We start from the raw sequence: 27,395 nt of genomic DNA, 5'->3' as shown, positions 1-27,395 counted from the left end.
GGGATAAATGGCTCTTGTGCCCAGCGCAAATCTAAAATGGGTTGGTCTGAAGTAGCTTCATTATTCATAGGTGTGGTTTGGGCGTAACGTGAATAAACCAATCAGAGCGTCATCCAACATTCCCTTTAAAAGCAGGTGCGCAAGTTCCATTATGGATTGCTATTATTATGGCGTATTTACCAGGCGCACGCCAGGAGCGGTTCACAGCCGAGGAGACTGATGTTCTTGTAAGAGCAGTGAAAGACAGAGAAGTGAAGTTGTAATGTTGTACATTATGGTAAAGGTGATTTCACAGTCTTTTTTTTTTCAGTCTTTCAGTTTTTTTCAGTTTTTCAGTCGATTTTTTTTCCTGGTTCTTGACGGACAAACCAATTTGTCAGATGTCCTTATATACATATATGTCTTGCCACTATTGGGCAAACAGGTCTTATCCTTAATTATTACAATTAGCCTTGTAAGCCTTGTAATCATTTGTAAGCTAGATTTATGCCTATTTTTTCACATCTTCGTGGGACACCACAATGATTTCCGTCATCTCATGTGTTAATATTTTTTTAGTGTAACAATTTATGATTTGCAAAAATAACTGTTGCATCTGTGTAGATTACATGAGCAAAGTGTATGAGCGTTGTGCACGCTATACATTATGGTCAAGCATGCGCCCTTAAAATAGCATAATGAACAACGCGCAACGCGCCACTGACTTTAGACTAGGTTTTTTCTGGTCAGTGGCGCAATTGTTTAATGGAACAGCAAAATAGCACCAGGGATTGTTTGCGCCGGAACACGCCTCCTTTTTTGCGCTGAACCGCCCAGGGAGCGCAAGTTCATTCACTAGTTTAGCGACGTGCTTCTGTGGAGGGAAAAGCGCGCTTTGCGCGGGTGCAAAATAGGAATGACACATGCGTCGGTGTACAAAGTCAATTGTGCTGGGTGCAAGATAGGGCCCAATGACTCTAATTTGCCTCTTTGCATTGGAATTCTCTATTTTAACCTTAATTACTACACTAATTGCAATATAAATAATAAAACATATTTTAATGGTCATTAATGACCATAATTCTTGCACAAATAGTAGGCATATTTAGTACCAAAAGAAATCCTCAAAATATTCAATAAATATTATTAAACTAAAATATATAGAATATTTATTTAATTGAAAAATAGTTACATAAAAGTGTATGGTCACATTTGACCATCAATGAGTATGAGTGTGACCAATTAGTGAACAATGAGGGCTAAATACAAGAAAAACATTAACATTAATGTTCACAATGTTGCATCTCCGACACTCTCCATAATAAAATGATCCTGTAAATATGGTTGACGTAATAAAAAAATTGCTGTTAATACCTGCATAGTGAAACTGTTGTGTATCCCCGCCACTAATTAGTCTATGTGTGGGAAACACTGGTATTGTATGTTTTATACACAGCAAAAATAGCCTGCATTTGACCGAAATTACAGAATCTGGCGTCGTAAATGTTTATGGTTGTCAGAGCATGTGACACTACATATAATTATCCATCCAATGTGCTAAATCATTCTAACAATGTGCTAGAAACATGCTAGCAATGTGTTAATTAATACTAGCAGCAACATGTTAAAACATGCTAGAAATGTGGTAAACAATGTAATCAAGCTAAATCATGCTATAAACAGGCTAAATCATGTTAACAGCATGCTAAAACAGGCTAGCAACGTGCTAATTCATGCTAACAACATGGTAATCATGTTAATAACGTTAAAACATAATAGTAATGTGTTAATTCATGCTAACAACATGCTAGAAATGTGGTAAACAATGTGCATCAAGTTAAATCATGCTACAAACAGGCTAAATCATGTTAAAACATGCTAGCAATGTGCTAATTCATGTTAACAACACATTAGAAATGTGGTAAACAATCTAATCAAGCTAAATCATGCTATAAATAGGCTAAATCATGTTAACATCATGTTAAAACATCCTAGCAACGTGCTAATTAATGACAACAACATGGTAATCATGTTAATAACATGTTAAAACATGCAAGCAGTGGTAAACAATGTAATCAAGCTAATTCATGTTAACAACACGCTAGAAATATGGTAAACATTGTAATTAAGCTAAATCATGCTATAAACAGGCTAAATCATGTTAACATCATGTTAAAACATGCTAGCAACGTGCTAATTAATGACAACAACATGGTAATCATGTTAATAACATGTTAAAACATGCAAGCAGTGTGCTAATTAATGCTAACAACATGCTAGAAATGTGGTAAACAATGTAATCAAGCTAATTCATGTTAACAACACGCTAGAAATATGGTAAACAATGTAATCAAGCTAAATCATGCTATAAACAGGCTAGATCATGTTAACATCATGTTAAAAAATGCTAGCAACGTGCTAATTAATGACAACAAAACATGGTAATCATGTTAATAACATGTAAAAAATGCTAGCAACATGGTAATCATGTTAATAACATGTTAAAACATGCAAGCAGTGTGCTAATTAATGCTAACAACATGCTAGAAATGTGGTAAACAATGTAATCAAGCTAAATCATGCTATAAACAGGCTAAATCATGTTTACAGCATGTTAAAACATGCTAGCAACGTGCTAATTAATGACAACAACATGGCAATCATGTTAATAACATGTTAATTCATACTAGCAACATGATCATTCATGCTAGCAATGTGCTAAATCATGTTAAGGATGATTAATGATTAATGGTTAATGATGATATCTTGCTAGAAACATGTTAACAATTTATTAATTCATGTTAAAACATGCTAGAAATGTGGTAAATAATGCAAACAAGTTCATGATAGCAACAATCTAAATCACGCTAACATGTTAAAACATGCTAGCAAACATGCTTATTCATGATAAAAACAGGCTAACAACATGCAAGCAACATGTTAAAACATGCTAGCAATGTGCTAAATCATACTAGCAACATTTTAACGAATGTTAACAATGTGCTAAATCATGCTAGCAACCTGATAGCAATGTGCTAAAAATTTTAATTCATGCTAGCAATGTCTTCAAAGTGTTCAAACTTTCATACTTTGTCAAGCTTATATCAAGGATTGTCCCAACGACCTTTACTAATGTAGTTTTACGTTTTTATTTGCATGTTTTTCCTCTGAAATGTGTCTGTCAGTGGCATTAGTTGTAGTTTTTGCATTAAAGCATGACTGATCTTTGCTGCTTTGTTTACTTCACAAACGCCAGCTGTTTTAAATCCAGAAAATATCCCTTCAGTCTTTCTTCCTCCGAACGTCATGATTCATTCATTGTGTTACTCTGCTTTTCTCCATCAAAGCCTCAATGCATACGATCTTACAAACACAAGGATTTATGATATGTGTGCACTTATATAGCAAACTGTAAATCGTGTTATTGACAGACGTGCTTTAATCTGGCGGTAGAGCGGGTCAGATCTTCCACTATAATGTTTACAGGGGTTCCTCACAACTGCTCAATGTTCCTCTCATGAACCCAAACACTGGAGATCCAGTCTGTGAACTCTTGATGTCGAGCGAGGTGTTTCCCGCGCGGACGCCATCAGGCTAACAGCGCTTGTGCTCGGCTCTACAGCGCTTTGTGTCTTTAATCTGAGAAATGCATGTCCTTCTCCTCTCGACACGTGGCCTTTCTGTGTTAAACAGTTTAATGGAGAGTGTGTGTGTGTAGTGTTCTTAGAAAGACAGAGGCTGTGCCTTCAGTTCACTGCAAATAAAAGAGTCTCTTATTATCTTAAAGGGTTAGTTCAGCCAAAAATGTAAATTGTGTCATTAATGACTGAGCCTCATGTGGTTGGACACCCGTCAGACCTCCGTTCATCTTCAGACACAAATGAAGATATTTTAGTGTAAATCTGATGCTCTGAAAGGCCTCCATTGGCTCAACTTTACACTCTCAAGACCCTTAAAAGACACTAAAGACGTCGATACAAAGTCCATCTCACTACAGCGGCTCTACAATAACTTTATGAAGATGAGAATAGTTTCTGTGCGCAAAAAAACCCTAAATAACGACTTATATAGTGATGACGATTTCAAAACACTGCATCATGAAGCTTCTGAGCGTTATGAATCAGTGAGTCGATTCAGCGGTTCAGAGCGTTATGAATCAGTGAGTCGATTCATGATTCGGATCACGTGTCAAACCGCCAAACTGCTGAAATTTGGCAATCCAAACCGCTGAATCGACTCACTGATTCATAACGCTCTGAACCGCTGAATCGACTCACTGATTCATAACGCTCTGAACCTCTGAATCGACTCACTGATTCATAACGATTCGAACCGCTGATTCGACTCACTGATTCATAACGCTCTGAAGCTTCATGATGCCGTGTTTTGAAATCGTCATCACTATATAAGTCGTTATTTAGGGTTTTTTTGCGCACAGAAACTATTCTCGTCTTCATAAAGTTATTGTAGAGCCGCTGTAGTGAGATGGACTTTGTAACTTTAGTCTTTAGTGTCTTTTAAGGGTCTTGAGAGTGTAAAGTTGAGCCAATGGAGGCCTTTCAGAGCATCAGATTTACACTAAAATATCTTCATTTGTGTCTGAAGATGAACGGAGGTCTGACGGGTGTCCAACCACATGAGGCTCAGTCATTAATGACACAATTTACAGTTTTGGGTGAACTAACCCTTTAAATGATAAGGCTAGTTTTCAGAGAATATCTCATAACACACAAAACAAACAAACTGAAACTTCATATTTTGCATCTTTGCTTCAAGGAACTAGATTTTATTTATATTGTACTAAACTCATCAGCGCATTATCCCAGCGAACTGGAAACGTTCTGTAAAGGTTTTCTCAAAGTTATGAACAAACGTTCCTGGAACCTTTGAGTTGGATGTTCGACTGTTTCGGAATGAACATTCAAAAGTAACGTTCTTATGTTTGCACAATTGACCGTTCCCTTAAATCATACTAGTAACATGCTACATCATGTTAGAAACATGCTAATAGCATGCTAGCATTGTGCTAAATAATGCTAACAATGTGTTCATTCATGCGAGAAATGTGGTAAATAATGCCAACAAGCTATCAACATGATAATTAATGATAACAATGTGTTAAACCATGTTAGCAAACCTGCTAAAACATGCTAGCAATGTGCTAATTCATGTTAGCAACCTTCAAAAACATGCTAGCAAAACATGCTAGCAATGTACTAATTAATGCTAGCAAACGTGTTAATTCTTGCTAACAACATGCCGTAACACTTTAGAATAATGGTCATTAGTTAACATTAGTTAATGTATTAACTAACATGAACTAACTATGAGCAGTGCATTTGTTACTGCATTTTTTCATCTTTGTTAACGTTAGTTAATATAAATCCAGCTGTTCATGGTTTGTTCATGTTAGTTCACAGTGCATTAAGTAATGTTAACAAGATTTTAATAAAGCATTAGTAAATGTTGAAATTAACATTAACAAAGATAAATAAATGCTTTATAAGTGCAGTTCATTATTAGTTCATGTTAACCAATGACTATTATTCTGAAGTGTTACCCAACATGCTAACTCATGCTAGCAAAACATGCTCATTCATGTTAGCAAATGTGTTAGAACATGTTAGCAAAATTTTAAGTAATGTGAACTGAATGCTAGCAATGTGTGCTATATTATGTTAAAGTCTTAAATAATGCTAGAAACATGCTAGCTATGTGTTGATTAGGGATGCCACAATTCTCAATATAATATTGAACCGTTCGGTACGGCATTCATGGTTCAAAACGCGATTATGAATTGCGGTTTTCTCGATTTCGCATTTAATTAATTATTTTTCTACAAATTCTATCATTTTCCTCCATCCCAATACTAAACAACGCGACACACATTCACATCACAGGTTAGTGGTGGAGTTATACTCACGGGACACTAGAGTTATTCACAATCACCAAAGTTCATTATTTGCATGCGTTTTAAAGCCTTGCCGGTTCATTCGCGTGCGCGGTTTTAACATGCGCTTTTCAGAGCACGCGCACTAAACGCCTGTCAAACACACGATTACTGGACTCAGTAGTCGTCTTACTGCGCTAATACTGTCAAATACACACAAGGTTAACATAAACACAGTCGGTTATGTCTAAAGTGAAAGTAAAATCGCAATCGTGTCTGTATATTAGATGCAGGTCTTTAATTGACAGCGGCGCAGCCTATAGTGAACACGCCGTCCTTAAAGGGACAGTTCACCTCTAAAATGATGTCATTATTTACTCACAATAATATTGTTTCAAACCTGTATTCATTTCTCGATGACAGAATTTTCAGTTTTGAGTGAAATATCCCTTTAATGTTAATACAACAACAAGAGACATAGAGAAAATCACTCACTGCTCTTGACTGAAAAACTAGCTAAGAATCAGTGTATATTTTATAGTGAAGTCTATGTAGTGTATTATTTTTACATTCATTCATTCAATTTCATACTTTAATGCTGCTGTACTGCTCTGAGCTGCCAGTGTAAATCTTTATATATATTTATTTTATATTATCCAATACACTAGGAATGTGTACAAGGTTTTTTTTTTAAAGTAAAGTTTTAAGTTTAAGTAAGGTTTTTCAATTCTTTTAAGTAAAATAAAAAAAGAGTATTGCAATAAAAAAATAGTCTTTTTTCTCTTTAACCTCTTGCTGTTCCTGTCGCCTAAGAATAGAATAACAAAAAATGTATGTGACAAGCCATCAGAATCAAACCGAACCGAAAACCGTGGTTAAAAACCGAGGTGTGTATTGAACCGTGGACTAACTGTATTGTTGCATCCCTAGTGTTAATTCATGTTAGCAATGTGTTAGAACATGTTAACAATGATAGCAACATGCTTATAAATGTTAACAGCGTGCTAAATCATACTAGCAACATGATAAGTAATGCTAGAAATGTGTCAAAACATGCTAGCAATATGCTAATTCATATTAGCAAACCAAAATATCCTAGTAATGTGCTAAAACATTCTTTCTTTCTGTCCGCTTGACTAAATTTAGAGCTTATAACTTTCAAACTTTCATACGCCTTTGTCAAGCCAACCCACATGAAAAACTACTACAGTATATTATAGTTTATTATAGTAAAATTACTCTAGTAAATACTATAGTGTTTTTGAACCGTACTATAGTAAAGATACTACAGTAAATTGTAGTATATTGTAGTACACTTTGTTAATTTACTGTAGTATCTTTACTATAGTACGGTTCAAAAACACTATAGTATTCTCTAGAGTAATTTTACTATAATAAACTATAATATACTGTAGTATTTTTTCATGTGGGAACATCAAAGATTGTTCGTCTGACGTTTTTAAATGTTCATAGAACATTCAGAAGTAACGTTCCCATAAGGTTTGAATGGAACGTTCCCTGAACATTCACATAACCAAGAAAAAAACATTTTAAACATTTTAAAAAATAGATTTTTTTGAACATTCAGAAATAACGATATAAGCTGATCTAGTTAAACAAACATGCGTGTTCAATGGGGAAGTGTGAGGCCCTGAGGCGTCGGCTGATACTCTCTGTTGTGAACGTAATGCATGCCATAAGATATTAATGAGGTCAGAGGAACTGTAAACTCTGAAAGAATGTGCCGCGTCTGGTTTGCGAGGTGTGCCTTAATGCTGTTCGCATAATGACCGATGGAGATGAATAGAGGAGCAAACACAGATCTGAGATCAGCCCTGAGGAAGTTAACACAACCCATGTGGCTCAGGCCGGCTGAAGGTGGGGCTTAAAACAGACGGGTTTGAACACATGCACACACTGCTAATCTTTCACAAACACACTCCATATCCGTGCTTCCCTTCCTCGGGCCTCAGGAAAACGCTGTGTGTTTGTAAAACTCCACTGAAACATGCACCAGTTCAGCTGCTTTACTTCCCGTTTCATTCTGTGTTTCTTTGTAATTATCTGTGAAATTTACTAGCCATTTCTGAGTGAAAATCGCAGAGACTCATTTTTAATATCCATCCATCATAAAAGTGCATCGATCCATCATAAAAGTGCATCCATCCATCATAAAAGTGCATCGATCCATCATAAAAGTGCATCGATCCATCATAAAAGTGCATCCATCCATCATAAAAGTGCATCGATCCATCATAAAAGTGCATCCATCCATCATAAAAGTGCATCGATCCATCATAAAAGTGCATCTATCATCATAAAAGTGCATCTATCCATCATAAAAGTGCATCTGTCCATCATAAAAGTGCATCTATCCATCATAAAAGTGCATATATCCATCATAAAAGTGCATCTGTCCATCATAAAAGTGCATCTGTCCATCATAAAAGTGCATATATCCATCATAAAAGTGCATCTGTCCATCATAAAAGTGCATCGATCCATCATAAAAGTGCATATATCCATCATAAAAGTGCATCTATCATCATAAAAGTGCCTCTATCCATCATAAAAGTGCATCTATCCATCATAAAAGTGCATATATCCATCATAAAAGTGCATCTGTCCATCATAAAAGTGCATCTGTCCATCATAAAAGTGCATATATCCATCATAAAAGTGCATCTGTCCATCATAAAAGTGCATCGATCCATCATAAAAGTGCATATATCCATCATAAAAGTGCATCTATCATCATAAAAGTGCATCTATCCATCATAAAAGTGCATCTGTCCATCATAAAAGTGCATCTATCCATCATAAAAGTGCATATATCCATCATAAAAGTGCATCTGTCCATCATAAAAGTGCATCTGTCCATCATAAAAGTGCATATATCCATCATAAAAGTGCATCTATCATCATAAAAGTGCCTCTATCCATCATAAAAGTGCATATATCCATCATAAAAGTGCATCTGTCCATCATAAAAGTGCATCGATCCATCATAAAAGTGCATCTATCATCATAAAAGTGCCTCTATCCATCATAAAAGTGCATATATCCATCATAAAAGTGCATCTGTCCATCATAAAAGTGCATCGATCCATCATAAAAGTGCATCTATCATCATAAAAGTGCATCTGTCCATCATAAAAGTGCATCCATTCATCATAAAAGTGCATCTATCCATCATAAAAGTGCATCTGTCCATCATAAAAGTGCATCTGTCCATCATAAAAGTGCATCCATTCATCATAAAAGTGCATCTATCCATCATAAAAGTGCATCTGTCCATCATAAAAGTGCATCTGTCCATCATAAAAGTGCATCTATCATCATAAAAGTGCCTCTATCCATCATAAAAGTGCACATATCCATCATAAAAGTGCATCTGTCCATCATAAAAGTGCATCTGTCCATCATAAAAGTGCATCTGTCATCATAAAAGAAAAGTGCATCTGTCCATCATAAAAGTGCATCCATGCATCATAAAAGTGCATCTATCCATCATAAAAGTGCATCCATCCATCATAAAAGTGCATCTATCCATCATAAAAGTGCATCTGTCCATCATAAAAGTGCATCTGTCATCATTAAAGTGCACCTGTCCATCATAAAAGTGCATCTGTCCATCATAAAAGTGCATCTGTCCATCATAAAAGTGCATCTATCCATCATAAAAGAGCATCTATCCATCATAAAAGTGCATCTGTCCATCATAAAAGTGCATCCATCCATCATAAAAGTGCATCTATCCATCATAAAAGTGCATCTATCCATCATAAAAGTGCATCTGTCCATCATAAAAGTGCATCTATCCATCATAAAAGTGCATCTATCCATCATAAAAGTGCATCTGTCCATCATAAAAGTGCATCTATCATCATAAAAGTGCATATATCCATCATAAAAGTGCATCTATCCAACATAAAAGTGCATCCATCCATCATAAAAGTGCATCTATCCATCATAAAAGAGCATCCATCCATCATAAAAGTGCATCTGTCCATCATAGAGTGCATCTGTCCATCATAAAAGTGCATCTATCCATCATAAAAGAGCATCTATCCATCATAAAAGTGCATCTGTCCATCATAAAAGTGCATCTGTCCATCATAAAAGTGCATCTGTCCATCATAAAAGTGCATCTATCCATCATAAAAGTGCATCCATGCATCATAAAAGTGCATCTAACCATCATAAAAGTGCATCTATCTATCATAAAAGTGCATCCGTCCATCATAAAAGTGCATCTGTCCATCATAAAAGTGCATCTATCCATCATAAAAGTGCATCTGTCCATCATAAAAGTGCATCTGTCTACTATAAAAGTGCATCTATCCATCATAAAAGTGCATCTGTCCATCATAAAAGTGCATCTGTCCATCATAAAAGTGCATCTATCCATCATAAAAGTGCATCTGTCCATCATAAAAGTGCATCTATCCATCATAAAAGTGCATCTGTCCATCATAAAAGTGCATCTGTCTACTATAAAAGTGCATCCATCTCATGACTTAAATCATTTTTAGGTGAAATATCCCTTTAAAACTTAAACATAATCTTTTGCAACTTTGCTTCTTGTTTCAAGGGACTAGATTTCACTTGAAAGTAAAGATTTTAGTACTTTAACTCGAAGACAAAAATAATGTCAAGGCAATATTTTTTTACCATACACACGTTATAATATAATCATGTTTTTTATTTACGTAAAAAATACTAAACTCAGCCATGCATAATAGCCACCATCTTGTATAGTGCATATAAAACAGAATGGATTGGAGCAGATGCTCTGAATGAATCATGTACATCAGTTTACATGTGAGTAAACATCAGTTGGTGGATCTGGGTTTGCTCTAAACGGCAAACACACACACACACACACACACACACACACACACACACACACACACACACACACACACACACACACACACACACACACACACACACACACACACACACACACACACACACACACACACACACACACACACACACACACACACACACACACACACACACACACACACACACACACACACACACACACACACACACACACACACACACACACACACACACACACACACACACACACACACACACACACACACACACATTCAGACGGAGGGACGGCAGCTGTGTTTATCTCACCAGGGTTCAGGGAAAGAGTGGCTGATCTCCTTTCAATCTGTTAAAAGTATCTTTATTTTGGATTAGAACTGCTAAAGAAGCTGAAGGACTATCACAACTTCAACTTCATGCCGACTTTAATAAATGATGTTAGTGAAAATACTAGCTCAGAGTGAATGTGAATCTGGATAAGTGTGAATTATGAAAGCGAGTCTGATACCAGCGTTGAGGGACGTGGATGAATGAATAAATGAATAGATGAGATGGAATAAAACACGTGAAGCTGTTATAAAGTACTCTGCATGGAGCAATGTGCATGAAATACATAAACATGAGTGTGGAGAGTGAGAGATAGAGACAGAACTCAGTGTGACCGTAATGCATGTCATGTGAAGGCCTTGGCTCAGATAAAAGAGTCAGGACAGCTCGATCCGGCCACAAACCTGTTACACAAGGACTTCTTCAAGTTCAGAGAGCGTGTGCATGAAAGCTCTGCTTGTCATGTGTCCTTTCTGCCATGTGCTCTCATGTCCATTGTCTAACCCCGCCCCTCATGGCATCTGATTATTGATTAATTTGCTCCAACTGTTCTCCATCATTACCTGCCTTGTTTGTTCCTTATTTAATCTCCTTGTGTTTGCTGTCTTACTCTTTAGTGTTCTCCGAGCGTTACTCTTGAGTGTTCTCTGCGCGTTACTCTTGACTGTTCTCCGGGCGTTACTCTTGAGTGTTCTCTGAGCGTTACTCTTGAGTGTTCTCTGAGCGTTACTCTTGAGTGTTCTCCGAGCGTTACTCTTGAGTGTTCTCTGCGCGTTACTCTTGACTGTTCTCCGGGCGTTACTCTTGAGTGTTCTCCGGGCGTTACTCTTGAGTGTTCTCCGAGCGTTACTCTTGAGTGTTCTTCGGGCGTTACTCTTGAGTGTTCTCTGAGCGTTACTCTTGAGTGTTCTCTGAGCGTTACTCTTGAGTGTTCTCTGAGCGTTACTCTTGAGTGTTCTCTGAGTGTTACTCTTGAGTGTTCTCCGAGCGTTACTCTTGAGTGTTCTCCGAGCGTTACTCTTGAGTGTTCTCCGAGCGTTACTCTTGTGTTCTCTGAGCGTTACTCTTGACTGTTCTCCGGGCGTTACTCTTGAGTGTTCTCTGAGCGTTACTCTTGAATGTTCTCTGCGCGTTACTCTTGAGTGTTCTCCGGGCGTTACTCTTGAGTGTTCTCCGAGCGTTACTCTTGAGTGTTCTCCGAGCGTTACTCTTGAGTGTTCTCCGAGCGTTACTCTTGAGTGTTCTCCGGGCGTTACTCTTGAATGTTCTCTGCGCGTTACTCTTGAGTGTTCTCCGGGCGTTACTCTTGAGTGTTCTCTGAGCGTTACTCTTGAGTGTTCTCCGGGCGTTACTCTTGAGTGTTCTCTGAGCGTTACTCTTGAGTGTTCTCTGAGCGTTACTCTTGAGTGTTCTCTGAGCGTTACTCTTGAGTGTTCTCTGAGCGTTACTCTTGAGTGTTCTCTGAGCGTTACTCTTGAGTGTTCTCCGGGCGTTACTCTTGAGTGTTCTCCGAGCGTTACTCTTGACTGTTCTCCGGGCGTTACTCTTGAATGTTCTCTGCGCGTTACTCTTGAGTGTTCTCCGGGCGTTACTCTTGAGTGTTCTCCGAGCGTTACTCTTGAGTGTTCTCTGAGCGTTACTCTTGAGTGTTCTTGAGTGTTCTCTGAGCGTTACTCTTGAGTGTTCTCTGAGCGTTACTCTTGAGTGTTCTCCGGGCGTTACTCTTGAGTGTTCTCCGGGCGTTACTCTTGAGTGTTCTCCGAGTGTTACTCTTGAGTGTTCTCTGAGCGTTACTCTTGAGTGTTCTCCGAGCGTTACTCTTGAGTGTTCTCCGGGCGTTACTCTTGAATGTTCTCTGCGCGTTACTCTTGAGTGTTCTCCAGGCGTTACTCTTGAGTGTTCTCCGAGCGTTACTCTTGAGTGTTCTCTGAGCGTTACTCTTGAGTGTTCTCTGAGCGTTACTCTTGAGTGTTCTCTGAGCGTTACTCTTGAGTGTTCTCTGAGCGTTACTCTTGAATGTTTTCTGAGCGTTACTCTTGAATGTTCTCTGAGCGTTACTCTTGAGTGTTCTCTGAGCGTTACTCTTGAGTGTTCTCTGAGCGTTACTCTTGAGTGTTCTCTGAGCGTTACTCTTGAGTGTTCTCCGGGCGTTACTCTTGAGTGTTCTCCGGGCGTTACTCTTGAGTGTTCTCCGAGTGTTACTCTTGAGTGTTCTCTGAGCGTTACTCTTGAGTGTTCTCCGAGCGTTACTCTTGAGTGTTCTCCGGGCGTTACTCTTGAATGTTCTCTGCGCGTTACTCTTGAGTGTTCTCCAGGCGTTACTCTTGAGTGTTCTCCGAGCGTTACTCTTGAGTGTTCTCTGAGCGTTACTCTTGAGTGTTCTCTGAGCGTTACTCTTGAGTGTTCTCTGAGCGTTACTCTTGAGTGTTCTCTGAGCGTTACTCTTGAATGTTTTCTGAGCGTTACTCTTGAATGTTCTCTGAGCGTTACTCTTGAGTGTTCTCTGAGCGTTACTCTTGAGTGTTCTCTGAGTGTTACTCTTGAATGTTCTCTGAGTGTTACTCTTGAGTGTTCTCTGAGCGTTACTCTTGAGTGTTCTCTGAGCGTTACTCTTGAGTGTTCTCTGAGCGTTACTCTTGAATGTTTTCTGAGCGTTACTCTTGAATGTTCTCCGAGCGTTACTCTTGAGTGTTTTCTGAGCGTTACTCTTGAGTGTTTTCCGAGCGTTACTCTTGAGTGTTCTCCGGGCGTTACTCTTGAGTGTTCTCTGAGCGTTACTCTTGAGTGTTCTCTGAGCGTTACTCTTGAGTGTTCTCTGAGCGTTACTCTTGAATGTTCTCCGGGCGTTACTCTTGAGTGTTCTCTGAGCGTTACTCTTGAGTGTTCTCCGGGCGTTACTCTTGAGTGTTCTCTGAGCGTTACTCTTGAATGTTCTCCGGGCGTTACTCTTGAGTGTTCTCTGAGCGTTACTCTTGAGTGTTCTCCGGGCGTTACTCTTGAGTGTTCTCTGAGCGTTACTCTTGAATGTTCTCCGGGCGTTACTCTTGAGTGTTTTCTGAGCGTTACTCTTGAGTGTTCTCTGAGCGTTACTCTTGAATGTTCTCCGGGCGTTACTCTTGAGTGTTCTCTGAGCGTTACTCTTGAGTGTTCTCCGGGCGTTACTCTTGAATGTTCTCCGGGCGTTACTCTTGAGTGTTCTCTGAGCGTTACTCTTGAGTGTTCTCTGAGCGTTACTCTTGAGTGTTCTCTGAGCGTTACTCTTGAGTGTTCTCTGAGCGTTACTCTTGAGTGTTCTCTGAGCGTTACTCTTGAGTGTTCTCTGAGCGTTACTCTTGAATGTTCTCCGGGCGTTACTCTTGAGTGTTCTCTGAGCGTTACTCTTGAGTGTTCTCCGGGCGTTACTCTTGAGTGTTCTCTGAGCGTTACTCTTGAGTGTTCTCTGAGCGTTACTCTTGAATGTTCTCCGGGCGTTACTCTTGAGTGTTTTCTGAGCGTTACTCTTGAGTGTTCTCTGAGCGTTACTCTTGAATGTTCTCCGGGCGTTACTCTTGAGTGTTCTCTGAGCGTTACTCTTGACTGTTTTCTGAGCGTTACTCTTGAGTGTTCTCTGAGCGTTACTCTTGAATGTTCTCCGGGCGTTACTCTTGAATGTTCTCCGGGCGTTACTCTTGACTGTTTTCTGAGCGTTAGTGTTACTCTTGAGTGTTCTCCGAGCGTTACTCTTGAGTGTTCTCCGAGCGTTACTCTTGAGTGTTCTCTGAGTGTTACTCTTGAGTGTTCTCCGAGCGTTACTCTTGAGTGTTCTCCGAGCGTTACTCTAGAGTGTTCTCTGAGCGTTACTCTTGAGTGTTCTCCGGGCGTTACTCTTGAGTGTTCTCTGAGTGTTGAAATGAACGTTAACAAAGATTAATAAACACTTTATAAGTGCAGTTCATTATTAGTTAATGTTAACTAATGACCATTATTCTAAAGTGTTACCCAATAATTTTATCAGCCAATGGGTGATAATGGAGAGAAGGACTGTCACTTCTCACCTCCCATAATGTTTAGACAGGCTGTTAGACATGAGGATAATGGAGGTTTCTCAGCGGTTGTCAGGCTGAAACCCCACGAGGCTTCAGTCTCACAGGATGTGGTCTGCGGTTTGAAGGGAAGACACCTTTCGCTGTGCCCACCTAGATGTGGTTATGAGGTCAAACGTCTGTACACCGCTCTCTGATCTCAAGCTGAACTAAAACCAGCAGAATAACAAAGATCCTGCTGAGCTTCAGATGCAATTATCACAGCTCTGCTGAACCTACGAGAACAACCTAATGAGTCTGATAGAGACCCAAGTGTGTTTAGCTGCGGAATATCAAGACAAAGAGAAACAAAACCGTGATTAACTATTAAACAGAATGGCTTCTCCTCATGCCGTCTTGCTTTCGCTCTTCACAAAAGGAGACATTATAAAGAGTTTAAAAATGTATTTAGCATGCAATAATCCAATAAACAGAGAATACAACATCATAAAAAATCATAAAAGTGATCCATATGACTAGAGAATTTTAAATCTGGAAAATCTTGACATCCATCCTAGCTCTGTGTGTTCATGTTTGTTCAGAAGAGAAATAGACGTTCTTTATTACACTGGGTTTTTCACTCCCTTCCTCACACAAAGCAATGCCTCAGAAGACGTGAGTTATAGAGCACAAGGACTACAATTATGAAGCTTTGATGGTGCTTTTGTCTTCATATATTCTATGCAATTAGAAAAGAGAGACAGGAACACAAATCCTGGCGCTGAGAGAACACGGATCCTCTCGAGAGACGCGGCTCTGTTGTAGAGACGTCTCATTAAAGGACAACTCCGGTGAAAAGTGAACCTAGGGGTGATTAACACATGGTTACCGAGTAGATCGTTCTCTGGGATGCGTTTATTTGAAAATCGAATGTAAAGAGTTTTATCTCTAAAAGCAGATTAGCTCATAACGCTAGTATATGGGGCATAGAATAAGTCAAATTAAATGGCTAGTTAATACCACTAACAAGGCTCAAAATAGCCTCACACTAACACGGGAGCATAATGAGGGTCCCTACATGCAAACCCAAGCATTGAGAACTGTGTAAGTGTGCAAACAGTTTAATAAGAAGATACTTTATAAAGACAGAACATTACGCGTATACAGACAGCAGCCATCTTGGACAAGTCAAGCCACGGTTGAATAATCCGCCGTCTCTTTAGTGTGTATCCTTTGAAAGCACTAGTCTCTGTTGCGTTCAGTTTTATTTTTATTATTTTTATTTATTTATTTTCTCTGTTGCGTTCAGTGTTTTCTTCCGGAAACAACGGACCATATGAGATTCCAAGTCACAGTTCACAGCGTTCGTGATTTGACTTGTCTCATCGTTTCCAAGATGGCTGCTGTCTGTATAGGCGTAATGTTCTGTCTTTATAAAGTATCTTCTTATTAAACTGTTTGTACACTTACAAAGTTTTCAATGCTTCGGTTTGCATGTAGGGACCCTCATTATGCTCCCGTGTTAGTGTGAGGCTATTTTGAGCCTTGTTAGTGGTATTAACTAGCGATTTAATTTGACTTATTCTGTGCCCCATAGACTAGCGTTATAAGCTAATCTGTTTTTAGAGATTAAACTCTTTACATTCGATTTTCAAATAAACTTTTGCTGATAATTTCCTCACCCCCATGTCATCCAAGATGTCCATGTCTTTCTTTCTGCAGTCGAAAAGAAATTAAGGTTTTGGATGAAAACAGTCCAGGATTGTTCTCCATATAATGGACTTCAATGGGCTCCAAACGGTTCAAATGACAGTTTCAGTGCAGCTTTAAACGACACCAGATGATGAATAAGGGTCTGATCTAGCCAAACCATCAGCTTCTGAGAGAAACCCAGCAGTATTTATGATATTATTTTACCTCTTATCAGATGAACGTGATCATCTCTGAGCTCAGACATAACTTCCGGCAAGTGAGGTCAAATTAGATTGTGGTCATAGATATATCGATCGTAGATGCCTCATTCTACTGATCCGTGCAGGCGCTAATGAGGCATCTACGTATACATCTATGACCATGACCATTTGACCTCACTTAGCGGAAGTTATGTCTGAGCTCAGAGATGATCACGTTTGTCTGATAAGAGGTAAAATATTATCATAAATACTGCTGGGTTTCTCACAGAAACTGATGGTTTGTCTAGATCAGACCCTTATTCATCATCTGGTGTCGTTTAAAGCCCTTTGAAGCTGCTCTGAAACTGTCATTTGAACCCATTGAAGTCCATTATATGGAGAACGATCCTGGAATGTTTTCATCAAAAAGCTTAATTTCTTTTCGACTTTAGAAAGGAAGACATGGACATCTTGATGACATGGGGGCGAGTAAATGATCAGCAAAAGTTTATTTAAAAGTGAACTAATCCTTTAATTACCCCTTGGTTTATTTTTCACTGGAGTTGTCCTTTAATCAAGGTGTCATTACATATATTTTAATTGTGGTGTATAACTACTTTTTTTTTTTTACCACTATTTTTGCATTTTCATTCGGATTGGACTGTTAAACCGATTACAGTGCTCCATGTAAACGCACCTACTGTATGTTATCTGGAATCATGTTGTCTGATAAGCGTGAATCTGAACTCATGTTCGCTTCTGTTTCCTCATCAGCCCAATCTCACGCTTCACTCGGACCGGCCCGATCTCCCAGAATGCTTTCAGCTGACGGTGCTGCTATGGACTCCCTGCATCTACCTGTGGGTGGTGTCACCTTTCTACATCCTCTACCTCAAGAGGAACAGCAAAGGCTACATCATGATGTCTATACTGAACAGAATCAAAACGGTGAGAGATGAGAACAGCTGGGTATCTCTTTCTCTGTTATCTGTTTGTAATGATGAGTTATATTTCTGTGTGCAGGTCCTGGGCTTGATACTGTGGATAGTGTGCTGGACAGACCTCTTTTCTTCATTCCATGAGATGAACCAGGATCGCCAGATAGCCCCGATATTTTTTGTTACGCCTTGTATAGTTGGGATGACAATGGTAAGTGAGAAAGCTGCCAGAAGTATCCGAATCACGGAGTTCAGGTGTTCAACCCCTTCATGGCCACAGGTGTATAAAAGATGGGAAGCGGCTGATGTGACTCTCGACCTTTTGAAAAAGTATGAGAGTCGCGACCGCAATATTCTCATGGCCATGCTCTCGCAGTGAGATCCTTCCTGCCTTTAATCCAGACATTTGAGGGTCAAATTGACAATTGTAATAGAAACAAGCAACACCTCAGGCCCTGTCCACACGAACACCGGTATTTTCTATGCGGTTTGGCTGTTCGTCCACATGCAAACGCAGTATCCGCTAGGGCTATGCGATATTGAAGAAAAAGTTGTATTTTTTCAGTGTAAATTATTTAATTTGATTGGTAACAGCCTATAGTGTCTTATTCTAATTTAATTTACAGATCAAATTTAAGAATATAAAAGGAAAGCTGAAGCATATCCTATATTTAATAAGATTATGGAAAAATGCCCTTTATAAAAAGGTACAAATATGACAAATATGCATATTTAAGCATGTCAAAGCTGATTGAACACTGGTGAGAATATTGCTTCAGAATAGATTATATTTACAAAAATAATCCGGACAAGCAAATGTTTTACTCGGACAAGTGAAGGACAGATTTACTCAAGGACAAGCGTGTGAACCGGCTTAATGTCCAGCCCTGCTTAAAGGATAACCGACTGTGTTTACATGAATACTCATCAAGACAGCCATTTTGACACAACTGTGTGTGTATTTGACAGTTTCGAGTGTGTAACAAGACACGAAAAAAAGAACGGCTTGTGCGCACGTTTCAGTGTGTGTGTCAGACAGTTATTGCGTTTAATAACTCTTTTTAACGTCAAGCAAGTCACATAAGTAACAGTCGTGTGCTCAGTCTATTCTCTGATATATGTGTCAACCTAAAACATACACTTTTCACAATGTTGAAGTAGCCTATTAAAATCATTCAGATATTGCGTACCCTTGCGATATGCATATTGCGATATGTACATTTTGCGATATTTCGATATATTGCGCAGCCCTAGAATCCGGACACTGAAGCCAAACTATTTTGAAAACTCCTGCCAGGAACCTTTTTAGAAACTCTGGTTGTCATGTGGACAGTGAAACTTTGGCTTGTTATATCAAAACCGGAAACCGGCAATAACCTTTTTTTCCAGGCTTCTGATTGGCCAACATGGCTTTACGGTTAAAGGGTTAGTTCACCCAAAAATGAAAATTCTGTCATTAATTACTCAACCTCACGTCGTTCGAGACCCGTAAGACCTCCGTTCATATTCGGAACACAAATGAAGATATTTTTGTTGAAAGCTGATGCTGAGAAAGGCTTCAGATAGGCCTCCATTGGCATTCAGTACACTTATACTCCCAAGACGGATAAAAGGCACTCAAAACATCGTTACAAAGTCCATCTCACCACAGTGACTCTACAATAATCTTACGATGCGACGACAATAGTTTTTGTGCGCAAAAAAAATCAAAATAACACCTTTATCCAGCTTGTTCTTGTCTTCCGTGTGTGTCTCCACGACGCATGCGCGAGAATATGAGCAGATCCGGCGTTCGGACACATGACCCAGAAGAGATTTTTTTACAATCAGAGGAAGACGCGCGTATCTCAGCTGTTGGATTCTACATTGATCGTGCTTTAGGTCTCGGCGTAGTTCTCAAAATGGGGTTAGAGTGTGCATTTCATGGAATCCCGAGCCCCGGCGCTACGTCATATTCTCGCGCATGCGTCGTGGAGGCACACGCGGAAGGCAATAACAAGCTGGATAAAGGTGTTATTTTGATTTTTTTTTGCGCTCAAAAACTATTGTCGTCGCATCGTAAGATTATTGTAGAGTCACTGTGGTGAGATGGACTTTGTAACGACATTTTAAGTGCCTTTTATCGGTCTTGGGAGTATAAGTGTACTGAATGCCAATGGAGGCCAATCTGAAGCCTTTCTCAGCATCAGCTTTCAACAAAAATATCTTCATTTGTGTTCCGAATATGAACGGAGGTCTTACGGGTCTCGAACGACATGAGGGTGAGTAATTAATGACAGAATTTTCATTTTTGGGTGAACTAACCCTTTAAGATTATATCGCCAGCTGTTGGTTTGGCATGCTCTTGACAGCGCTGTTAAAAAATATGGACGTAGTGTCAGTGACGTCACTCATAGGATCTGAAGAGCAGTTCTGAAGCGTAAAGTCGGGTCGAGCTGGCCGTCGCCATCTTGTGATCGCGCATCACTCCTGGATAATAGAAAATGGGCAAAGAGGCGGGACGTGGGCGGAGCTGAGGTGACGACTAACAGACAGCAGACAAACGGCAATCCACCTGTCACTCAAAGTGGCCACGCCCTTAATTATGCAGAACTTTAAGGCTTTATATAATGTAAACAAATGAGTTATAAAAACATTCCCCCCCCTCACAGTCGTCATGAAGGGCAACATTAGCCGTACAGACCAAAAGCACAATTTGTCCCAGACTGTAAACATGTGTTCTTCTGCTGTAAAGTTGGCCATTTTAACATGAGCTCAATGAGATTCTGCTCCTCCTGGAGTCTGTCTCTAGTGGCCAGTCCATGAACTGCAGTTTAACTCACTTCCGTATCGGCTTCAGGAGAAACTGCAGGCGTAGTTTCAAGTCGAGTATACTTTGAAAGCTGTGCGCGAGACGCGGAAATTGACCCGGGGCTTAACTTTATAAGTGGACTTGAGGGGAAAAATGAAATGGCCTACTGATGTGACTCCATTAATAGAGTTTGCTAAGAATACAGACGAGTCTCCAGAAGGTCTTGTAAAACGCTCCTCTCTTCTCTTTTCCAGCTGTTAGCCACGTTCCTGATCCAGTTCGAGCGGCTGAGAGGAGTGCAGTCGTCCGGTGTGCTCTTCATATTTTGGACGATCTCAGTGTTGTGCGCCATCGTGCCTTTCCGCTCCAAAATCATGCGTGCCAATCAGGAGGTCAGTGCCGCCCACCCCAGAAACCCCATCCTCTTTAAAGGGTTAGTTCAGCCAAAAATGTAAATTGTGTCATTAATGACTGAGCCTCATGTGGTTGGACACCCGTCAGACCTCCGTTCATCTTCAGACACAAATGAAGATATTTTAGTGTAAAGCTGATGCTCTGAAAGGCCTCCATTGGCTCAACTTTACACTCTCAAGACCCTTAAAAGACACTAAAGACTAAAGTTACAAAGTCCATCTCACTACAGCGGCTCTACAATAACTTTATGAAGAAGAGAATAGTTTCTGTGCGCAAAAAAACCCTAAATAACGACTTGTATAGTGATGACGATTTCAAAACATGGCCTCATGAAGCTTCCGAGCGTTATGAATCAGTGAGTCGATTCAGCGGTTCAGAGCGTTATGAATCAGTGAGTCGAATCATGATTCGGATCGCGTGTCAAACCGCCAAACTGCTAAATTTGCCGATTCAAACCGCTGAATCGACTCACTGATTCATAACGTTCTGAACCGCTGAATCGACTCACTGATTCATAACGCTCTGAACCGCTGAATCGACTCACTGATTCATAACGTTCTGAACCGCTGAATCGTCTCGCTGATTCATAACGTTCTGAACCGCTGAATCGACTCACTGATTCATAACGCTCTGAACCGCTGAATCGACTCACTGATTCATAACGCTCTGAACCGCTGAATCGACTCACTGATTCATAACGTTCTGAACCGCTGAATCGACTCACTGATTCATAACGCTTCGAAGCTTCATGATGCCGTGTTCTGAAATCGTCATCTCTATATAAGTCGTTATTTAGGGTTTTTTTGCGCTCAGAAACTATTCTCATCTCTTCATAAAGTTATTGTAGAGCCGCTGTAGTGAGATGGACTTTGTAACTTTAGTCTTTAGTGTCTTTTAAGGGTCTTGAGAGTGTAAAGTTGAGCCAATGGAGGCCTTTCAGAGCATCAGATTTACACTAAAATATCTTCATTTGTGTCTGAAGATGAACGGAGGTCTGACGGGTGTCCAACCACATGAGGCTCAGTCATTAATGACACAATTTACAGTTTTGGGTGAACTAAACCCTTTAAGCAGATATTCTAGTAGAGTAGCTTGTTTCTGTCTAAGCATGTACATTGTCCATCTCTCAGTGATGTTTTATTGTCTTATGTTCCACGTGCATCTCTTGACCCGCATGTTGAGCTGTAGTGTGTTGAGTTCAGGGCAGGAGTGTTGAGAGGGAAGAGTTCTGCTGTTGTTCCTGAACTCAGAGCAGCAAACACCGCTCCACCAGCTGCTGCTTTACCAGTCAAACTTCTCATTCCTGCTCCTGCTTATAACACATGCCATCTGATTTAGACTTTTCTAGAATATCATTTATCATTCATAGCTTTTGTCCACAGTGAATTATGTTGCATTCAAAGTTTCCATATTTGTTCACTTCATGCATCCCTGAAACGCCACACTCTACAGGAACGTGTAAATATTGTATGTTAGACATAACATATATAATGATATTAGTATTGTTTGTGCATGCTCTGCATTTATATTTTTCAGATTTATTCATATTAATATTTGTGCATGCTGTGCATGTATATTTTTCAGATTTATTAATATTAATATTGTTTGTGCATGCTGTGCATTTATATTTTTCAGATTTATTTATATTAATATTGTTTGTGCATGTTGTGCATTTATATGTTTTAGATTTATTAATATTAATATTGTTTGTGCATGCTGTGCATTTATATTTTTCACATATTTTAATTTATTAATATTAATATTGTTTGTGCATGTTGTGCATTTATATTTTTCACATATTTTTTTTATTAATATTGTTTGTGCATGTTGTGCATTTATATTTTTCACATATTTTAATGTATTAATATTAATATTTTTTGTGCATGTTGTGCATTTATATTTTCCACATATTTACATTTATTAATATTAATATTGTTAGTGTATGTTTTGCTTTTTTTTGATATTCTAATTTATTAATATTTATGTTGTTTGTGCATGTTGTGCATTTATAGTTTTGACATATTTTAATTATTAATATTAATATTGTTTGTGCATGCTTTGTAGTTAATCACATGGTATTTTTTATAAAGATGAATGAATTTATTCCTATAATTTTGTCAATGTTCTGCTAATCTTAATGAGGACAGAGACCCTGTGACATCACTCATTGTGTGAGCATCAATCTCGACGTGACCGATGTTATGGGGGGGGGGGGGGGGGGGGGGCAATGCCTGAGCTTTGTCAAACATCTTAATAATCTAATAAAGCCTGGATATCTCAGATCTGCGGGAATCAGGACGGGTTCAGGGCTGTGTAGAGATGTTGTGATTGGATGATAAAGCGTTCTCTCTGTTCTCAGGGCGAGGTCAAAGACAAGCTGAGGTTCACAACGTTCTACATCTACTTCAGCCTCAGCCTGATTCAACTCATCCTGTCATGCTTCAATGAAAAGCCTCCTCTCTTCTCCAGCGCGGGCACAGATCCTGTAAGTTCACGTGGGTGTGAGTGTGTGTGTTCATGCATGTGAGAGTGTGTGTGAGTGTGTGTGTGTGTGTGTGTGTGTGTGTGTGTGTGTGTGTGTGTGTGTGTGAGTGTGTGAGTGTGTGTGTGTGAGTGTGTGAGAGAGTATGTGTGTGTGTGTGATGGGTAGGTTTAGGGGCAGGGGCAGTGTGTGTGTGTGTGTGTGTGTGTGTGTGTGTGTGTGATGGGTAGGTTTAGGGGAAGGGGCAGTGTGTGTGTGTGTGTGTGTGATGGGTAGGTTTAGGGGCAGGGGCAGTGTGTGTGTGTGTGTGTGTGTGTGTGTGATGGGTAGGTTTAGGGGAAGGGGCAGTGTGTGTGTGCATGTGTGTGTTCATGCATGTGAGTGTGAATGAATGATAAAAGAAGGGTTTAGTGCCACAAACTTTAGTTCTCTGCATGTTATAAAGGTAAAGGAAAGGTCAGAGCAGCACAACTGAAGGGCCGCTGGTGTTTTTATTGCTTTCCCAGAATGTGTGTCCCGAAACAACGGCCGGATTCCTCTCAAAAATGACCTTCTGGTGGTTTACAAGGTGAGCGTCACACGGGCGGTTCAATCTTTCCTTTGGTAAAGTCAGAAGCAAACCTGTCCCAAATGTTTTTGCTCAATCACAAGATGTCTTAATGTTGGATTTTAAATGTGTGCACAAAATGGCTCAATAGCGCCACCTACAAAATTTCAATTAAGCGGCATTCGCACTACGTTTCACATATGAGTATGCAATTCGGCAGACACATGTAACAGCCCAACACCTAAAAAAAAGTCTCTGGGTGCCAAATCTAAAAACCAACAGGAAGTCAGATATTTGGAATTTTCTCTGAAGTTTCTCTGACGTTTTTGCCATTTCCAGACGTTGTACTTTAACTCCTCCTCCTAGAGATTGAATCAGATCATCATCATATTTGGTCAGTCTAATCTAAAGGCCTTAGCGACGTTACATTGCGAAGATCTTGAGTTTTCCCTAAAGGCCGTGTCCTCACAAATCTGATGTTTCAGTCAGCCATAGCACCACCTGCTGGCAACAGGAAGTCAGGCGCATACATTTTTTTCCCTATATTTACTCGCTTTAAATGCACGTCTCCCGCTATTCGACACTATTGCTTGCAGCTTTAATTTGTGTCTGTTCTTCAGCTTGGCTATCAAAGGCTACAAATCTCCGCTGGAGAATAAAGACCTGTGGTCCCTGAACAAGCAGGACAGCTCAGAGCTGGTGGTTCCCAATCTGCTCAACGAATGGGAGGTGGAGAAAGCCAAAGCGCTGAGGTAAGCATTCAAACTCGTATCTGATTCAGTCATTCAATCCAAAGATTCACAGGTTTTTGGTTGCAGGATTTTACAGTCAGTTTCACATTGCAAGAGTTAAATGAGTTGTGTACATTAAAGTAAGCAACGCTGTTGTCCAAGTTTTTCCTATTTATTTCTTTGTTTAGTCAAAGTGTGATTGCGCATCCAGCATAATTGGTTTCTTGAGTTTTTGCAATGGAATTGATTGGTGTTGCTATGCAGTTGCTATGGGTTCTGGGTGGTTGCTAGGGTGTTGCTATGCAGTTGCAAAAAAGAAAAAAGTAAAAACAACTAACAATGACTGAGAAACATCGCTAATCACCCTGGTGGTTTGCTAGGGCATTGCTATGCAGTTTCTAGGCTGAGTGGTTGCTATGGTTTTCTGGTGGTTGCTAAGGTGGTTCTATACTGTTTCTTGGGAGTTCTTGGTATGTAGGCAGTTGCTAGGATGTTGCTATGACATTGTGGGTGCTTGCTAGTGTTTCACAATACAGTTGCTGGAGTGTTCTGGGCGGTTGCTGGGGTGTTGCTATGCAGTTGCGATGCTATTCTGGGTGGTTAATATGGTGTTGCTATGCAGTTACTAAGGTGTACTGGGTTGTTGCTACTAGGGTGTTCTGATTGGTTGCTATGATATTGTGGGTGGTTGACACTAGGGTGTTGCTATGCAGTTGCTAGACTGTTCTGGACGGTTGCTGGGGTGTTGCTATGCAGTTGTGAGGCTATTCTGGGTGGTTAATACGGTGTTGCTATGCAGTTGCTAAGGTGTACTGGGTTGTTGATACTAGGGTTTTCTGATTGGTTGCTATGATATTGTGGGTGGTTGCCACTATGGTGTTGCTATGCAGTTGCTAGAATGTTCTGGGTGTTTTCTAGGGTGTTGCTTTGCTGTTCCTAGGCTATTCTGGGTAGTTAATACGGTGTTGCTATGCAGTTGCTAAGGTGTACTGGGTTGTTGCTCGGGTGTTCTGATTGGTTGCTATGATATTGTGGGTGGTTGCCACTTGCTATGCAGTTGCTAGAATGTTCTGAGTGATTTCTAGGGTGTAACTATGCAGTTCCTTGGCTTTCCAGGGTGTTCTGTGTGGTTGCTAGGGTGTTTCTGTGGTACTGTGGGTGATTGCTATGTGTTTCTATGATATTGTCGATGGTTGCTCGGGTCACGGGTGTTTTGTATTGTTGCTTTTGGTGTTGCGACGCAGTTGCCAGGCTATTCTGGGTGGTTGTTAGTGTTGCTGTTGCAGTTGTACGGGTGTTCTGGAGGGTTTCTAGGGTGTTGCTATGCAGTTCCTATGCTATTCTGGGTGGTTGTTAGTGTTGCTCTTGCAGTTGTTCAGGTGTTCTGGGGGTTAGATGGTTGTTAAGATGTTGCTATGCAGTTACTACAGTGTTCTGAATGTTGCATGGGTGTTGCTATGCAGTTGCTAGGGTGTTCTGGGTTATTGCTTGTTGGTTTCTAGGGTGTTGCTATGCAGTTCCTAGGCTATACTGGGTGGTTGTAAGGGTGTTACTATGCAGTTATGGTGTTCAGTGTGGTTGCAAGGTGTTTGCTGCTAAGATGTTGCTATGTTCTGGGTGGTTTCTAGGGTGTTGCTATATGGTTCCTAGAATATTCTGGGTGGTTGCTAGGGTGTTGCTATGCTGTTTCCAGGGAATTCTAAGTGGTCGCTAGGCTGTGGTTGCCACCAGGGTATTGCTATGCAGTAGCTAGTGTGTTCTAGGTAGTTGCTAGGGTGTAGCTATGCAGCTCCTCAGCTAATCTGAGTGGTTGCTAGGGCGTTAATATGCAGTTAGGGTGATCCGGGTGGTTGCTAGGGTGTGACTATGCAGTCAGAGTGGTCAGGGTGGTTGTGAGGGTGTTACTATGCAGTTAGGGTGTTCAGTGTGGTTGGAAGGTGTTTGCTGCTAAGATGTTGCTATGTTCTGGGTGTTTTTTCTAGGGTGTTGCTATATGGTTCCTAGAATATTCTGGGTGATTGCTACTTGCTAGGGTGTTGCTATGCTGTTTCCAGGGAATTCTAAGTGGTCCCTAGGCTGTGGTTGCCACTAGGGTATTGCTAAGCAGTAGTTTGGGTGTTCAAGGTGGTTGCTAGGGTGTGACTGTGCAGTTAGGGTGTTCTGGGTGGTTGTGAGGGTGTTGTTATGCAGCTCCTAAGCTAGTCTGAGTGGTTACTAGGGTGTTACTATGCAGCTAGGGTGTTCTGGGTGGTTGTGAGGGTGTTGCTATGCAGCTAGGGTGTTCTGGGTGGTTGTGAGGGTGTTGCTATGCAGCTAGGGTGTTCTGGGTGGTTGTGAGGGTGTTACTATGCAGTAATGGTGATTCCAGGAAATTATTAAGTGGTCGCTAGGTTGTGGTTGCCATTAGGGTATTGCTATGCAGTGGCTAGGGTGTTCTAGGTGGTTGCTAGGGTGTTGCTATGCAGCTCCTAAGCTAGCCTGAGTGGTTGCTAGGGTGTTGCTTTGCAGTTACAATGTGACTTTTGTGACTTTTCTCTCCAGTATGAATGTAA

The 27,395-nt window shown here is 40.1% G+C and overlaps 1 protein-coding gene across 3 annotated transcripts in view; it reads left to right on the top strand.

Annotated features, from left to right (window-relative positions):
• The window catches only part of abcc3 (ATP-binding cassette, sub-family C (CFTR/MRP), member 3), a 118,735-nt gene that overhangs the window by 7,377 nt on the left and 83,963 nt on the right, over positions 1-27,395 (top strand). For 2 of the 3 annotated variants that reach the window (XM_079801699.1, XM_079801700.1), the window contains exons 2-7: positions 17,715-17,888; positions 17,964-18,089; positions 20,924-21,061; positions 23,443-23,568; positions 24,072-24,133; positions 24,733-24,864. In XM_079801699.1, coding sequence (XP_079657825.1) covers positions 17,715-17,888; positions 17,964-18,089; positions 20,924-21,061; positions 23,443-23,568; positions 24,072-24,133; positions 24,733-24,864 — 758 coding nt within the window. Of the gene's footprint in view, positions 1-17,714; positions 18,090-20,923; positions 21,062-23,442; positions 23,569-24,071; positions 24,134-24,732; positions 24,865-27,395 lie in introns of all 3 variants that reach the window. The other variant, XM_079801698.1, reaches the window with a different exon arrangement.

Source organism: Gobio gobio (genome assembly GCF_949357685.1).
Source record: "Gobio gobio genome assembly, chromosome: 20".
NCBI lineage: Eukaryota > Metazoa > Chordata > Actinopteri > Cypriniformes > Gobionidae > Gobio > Gobio gobio.
This window is presented reverse-complemented; position numbering and strand designations above follow the sequence as displayed.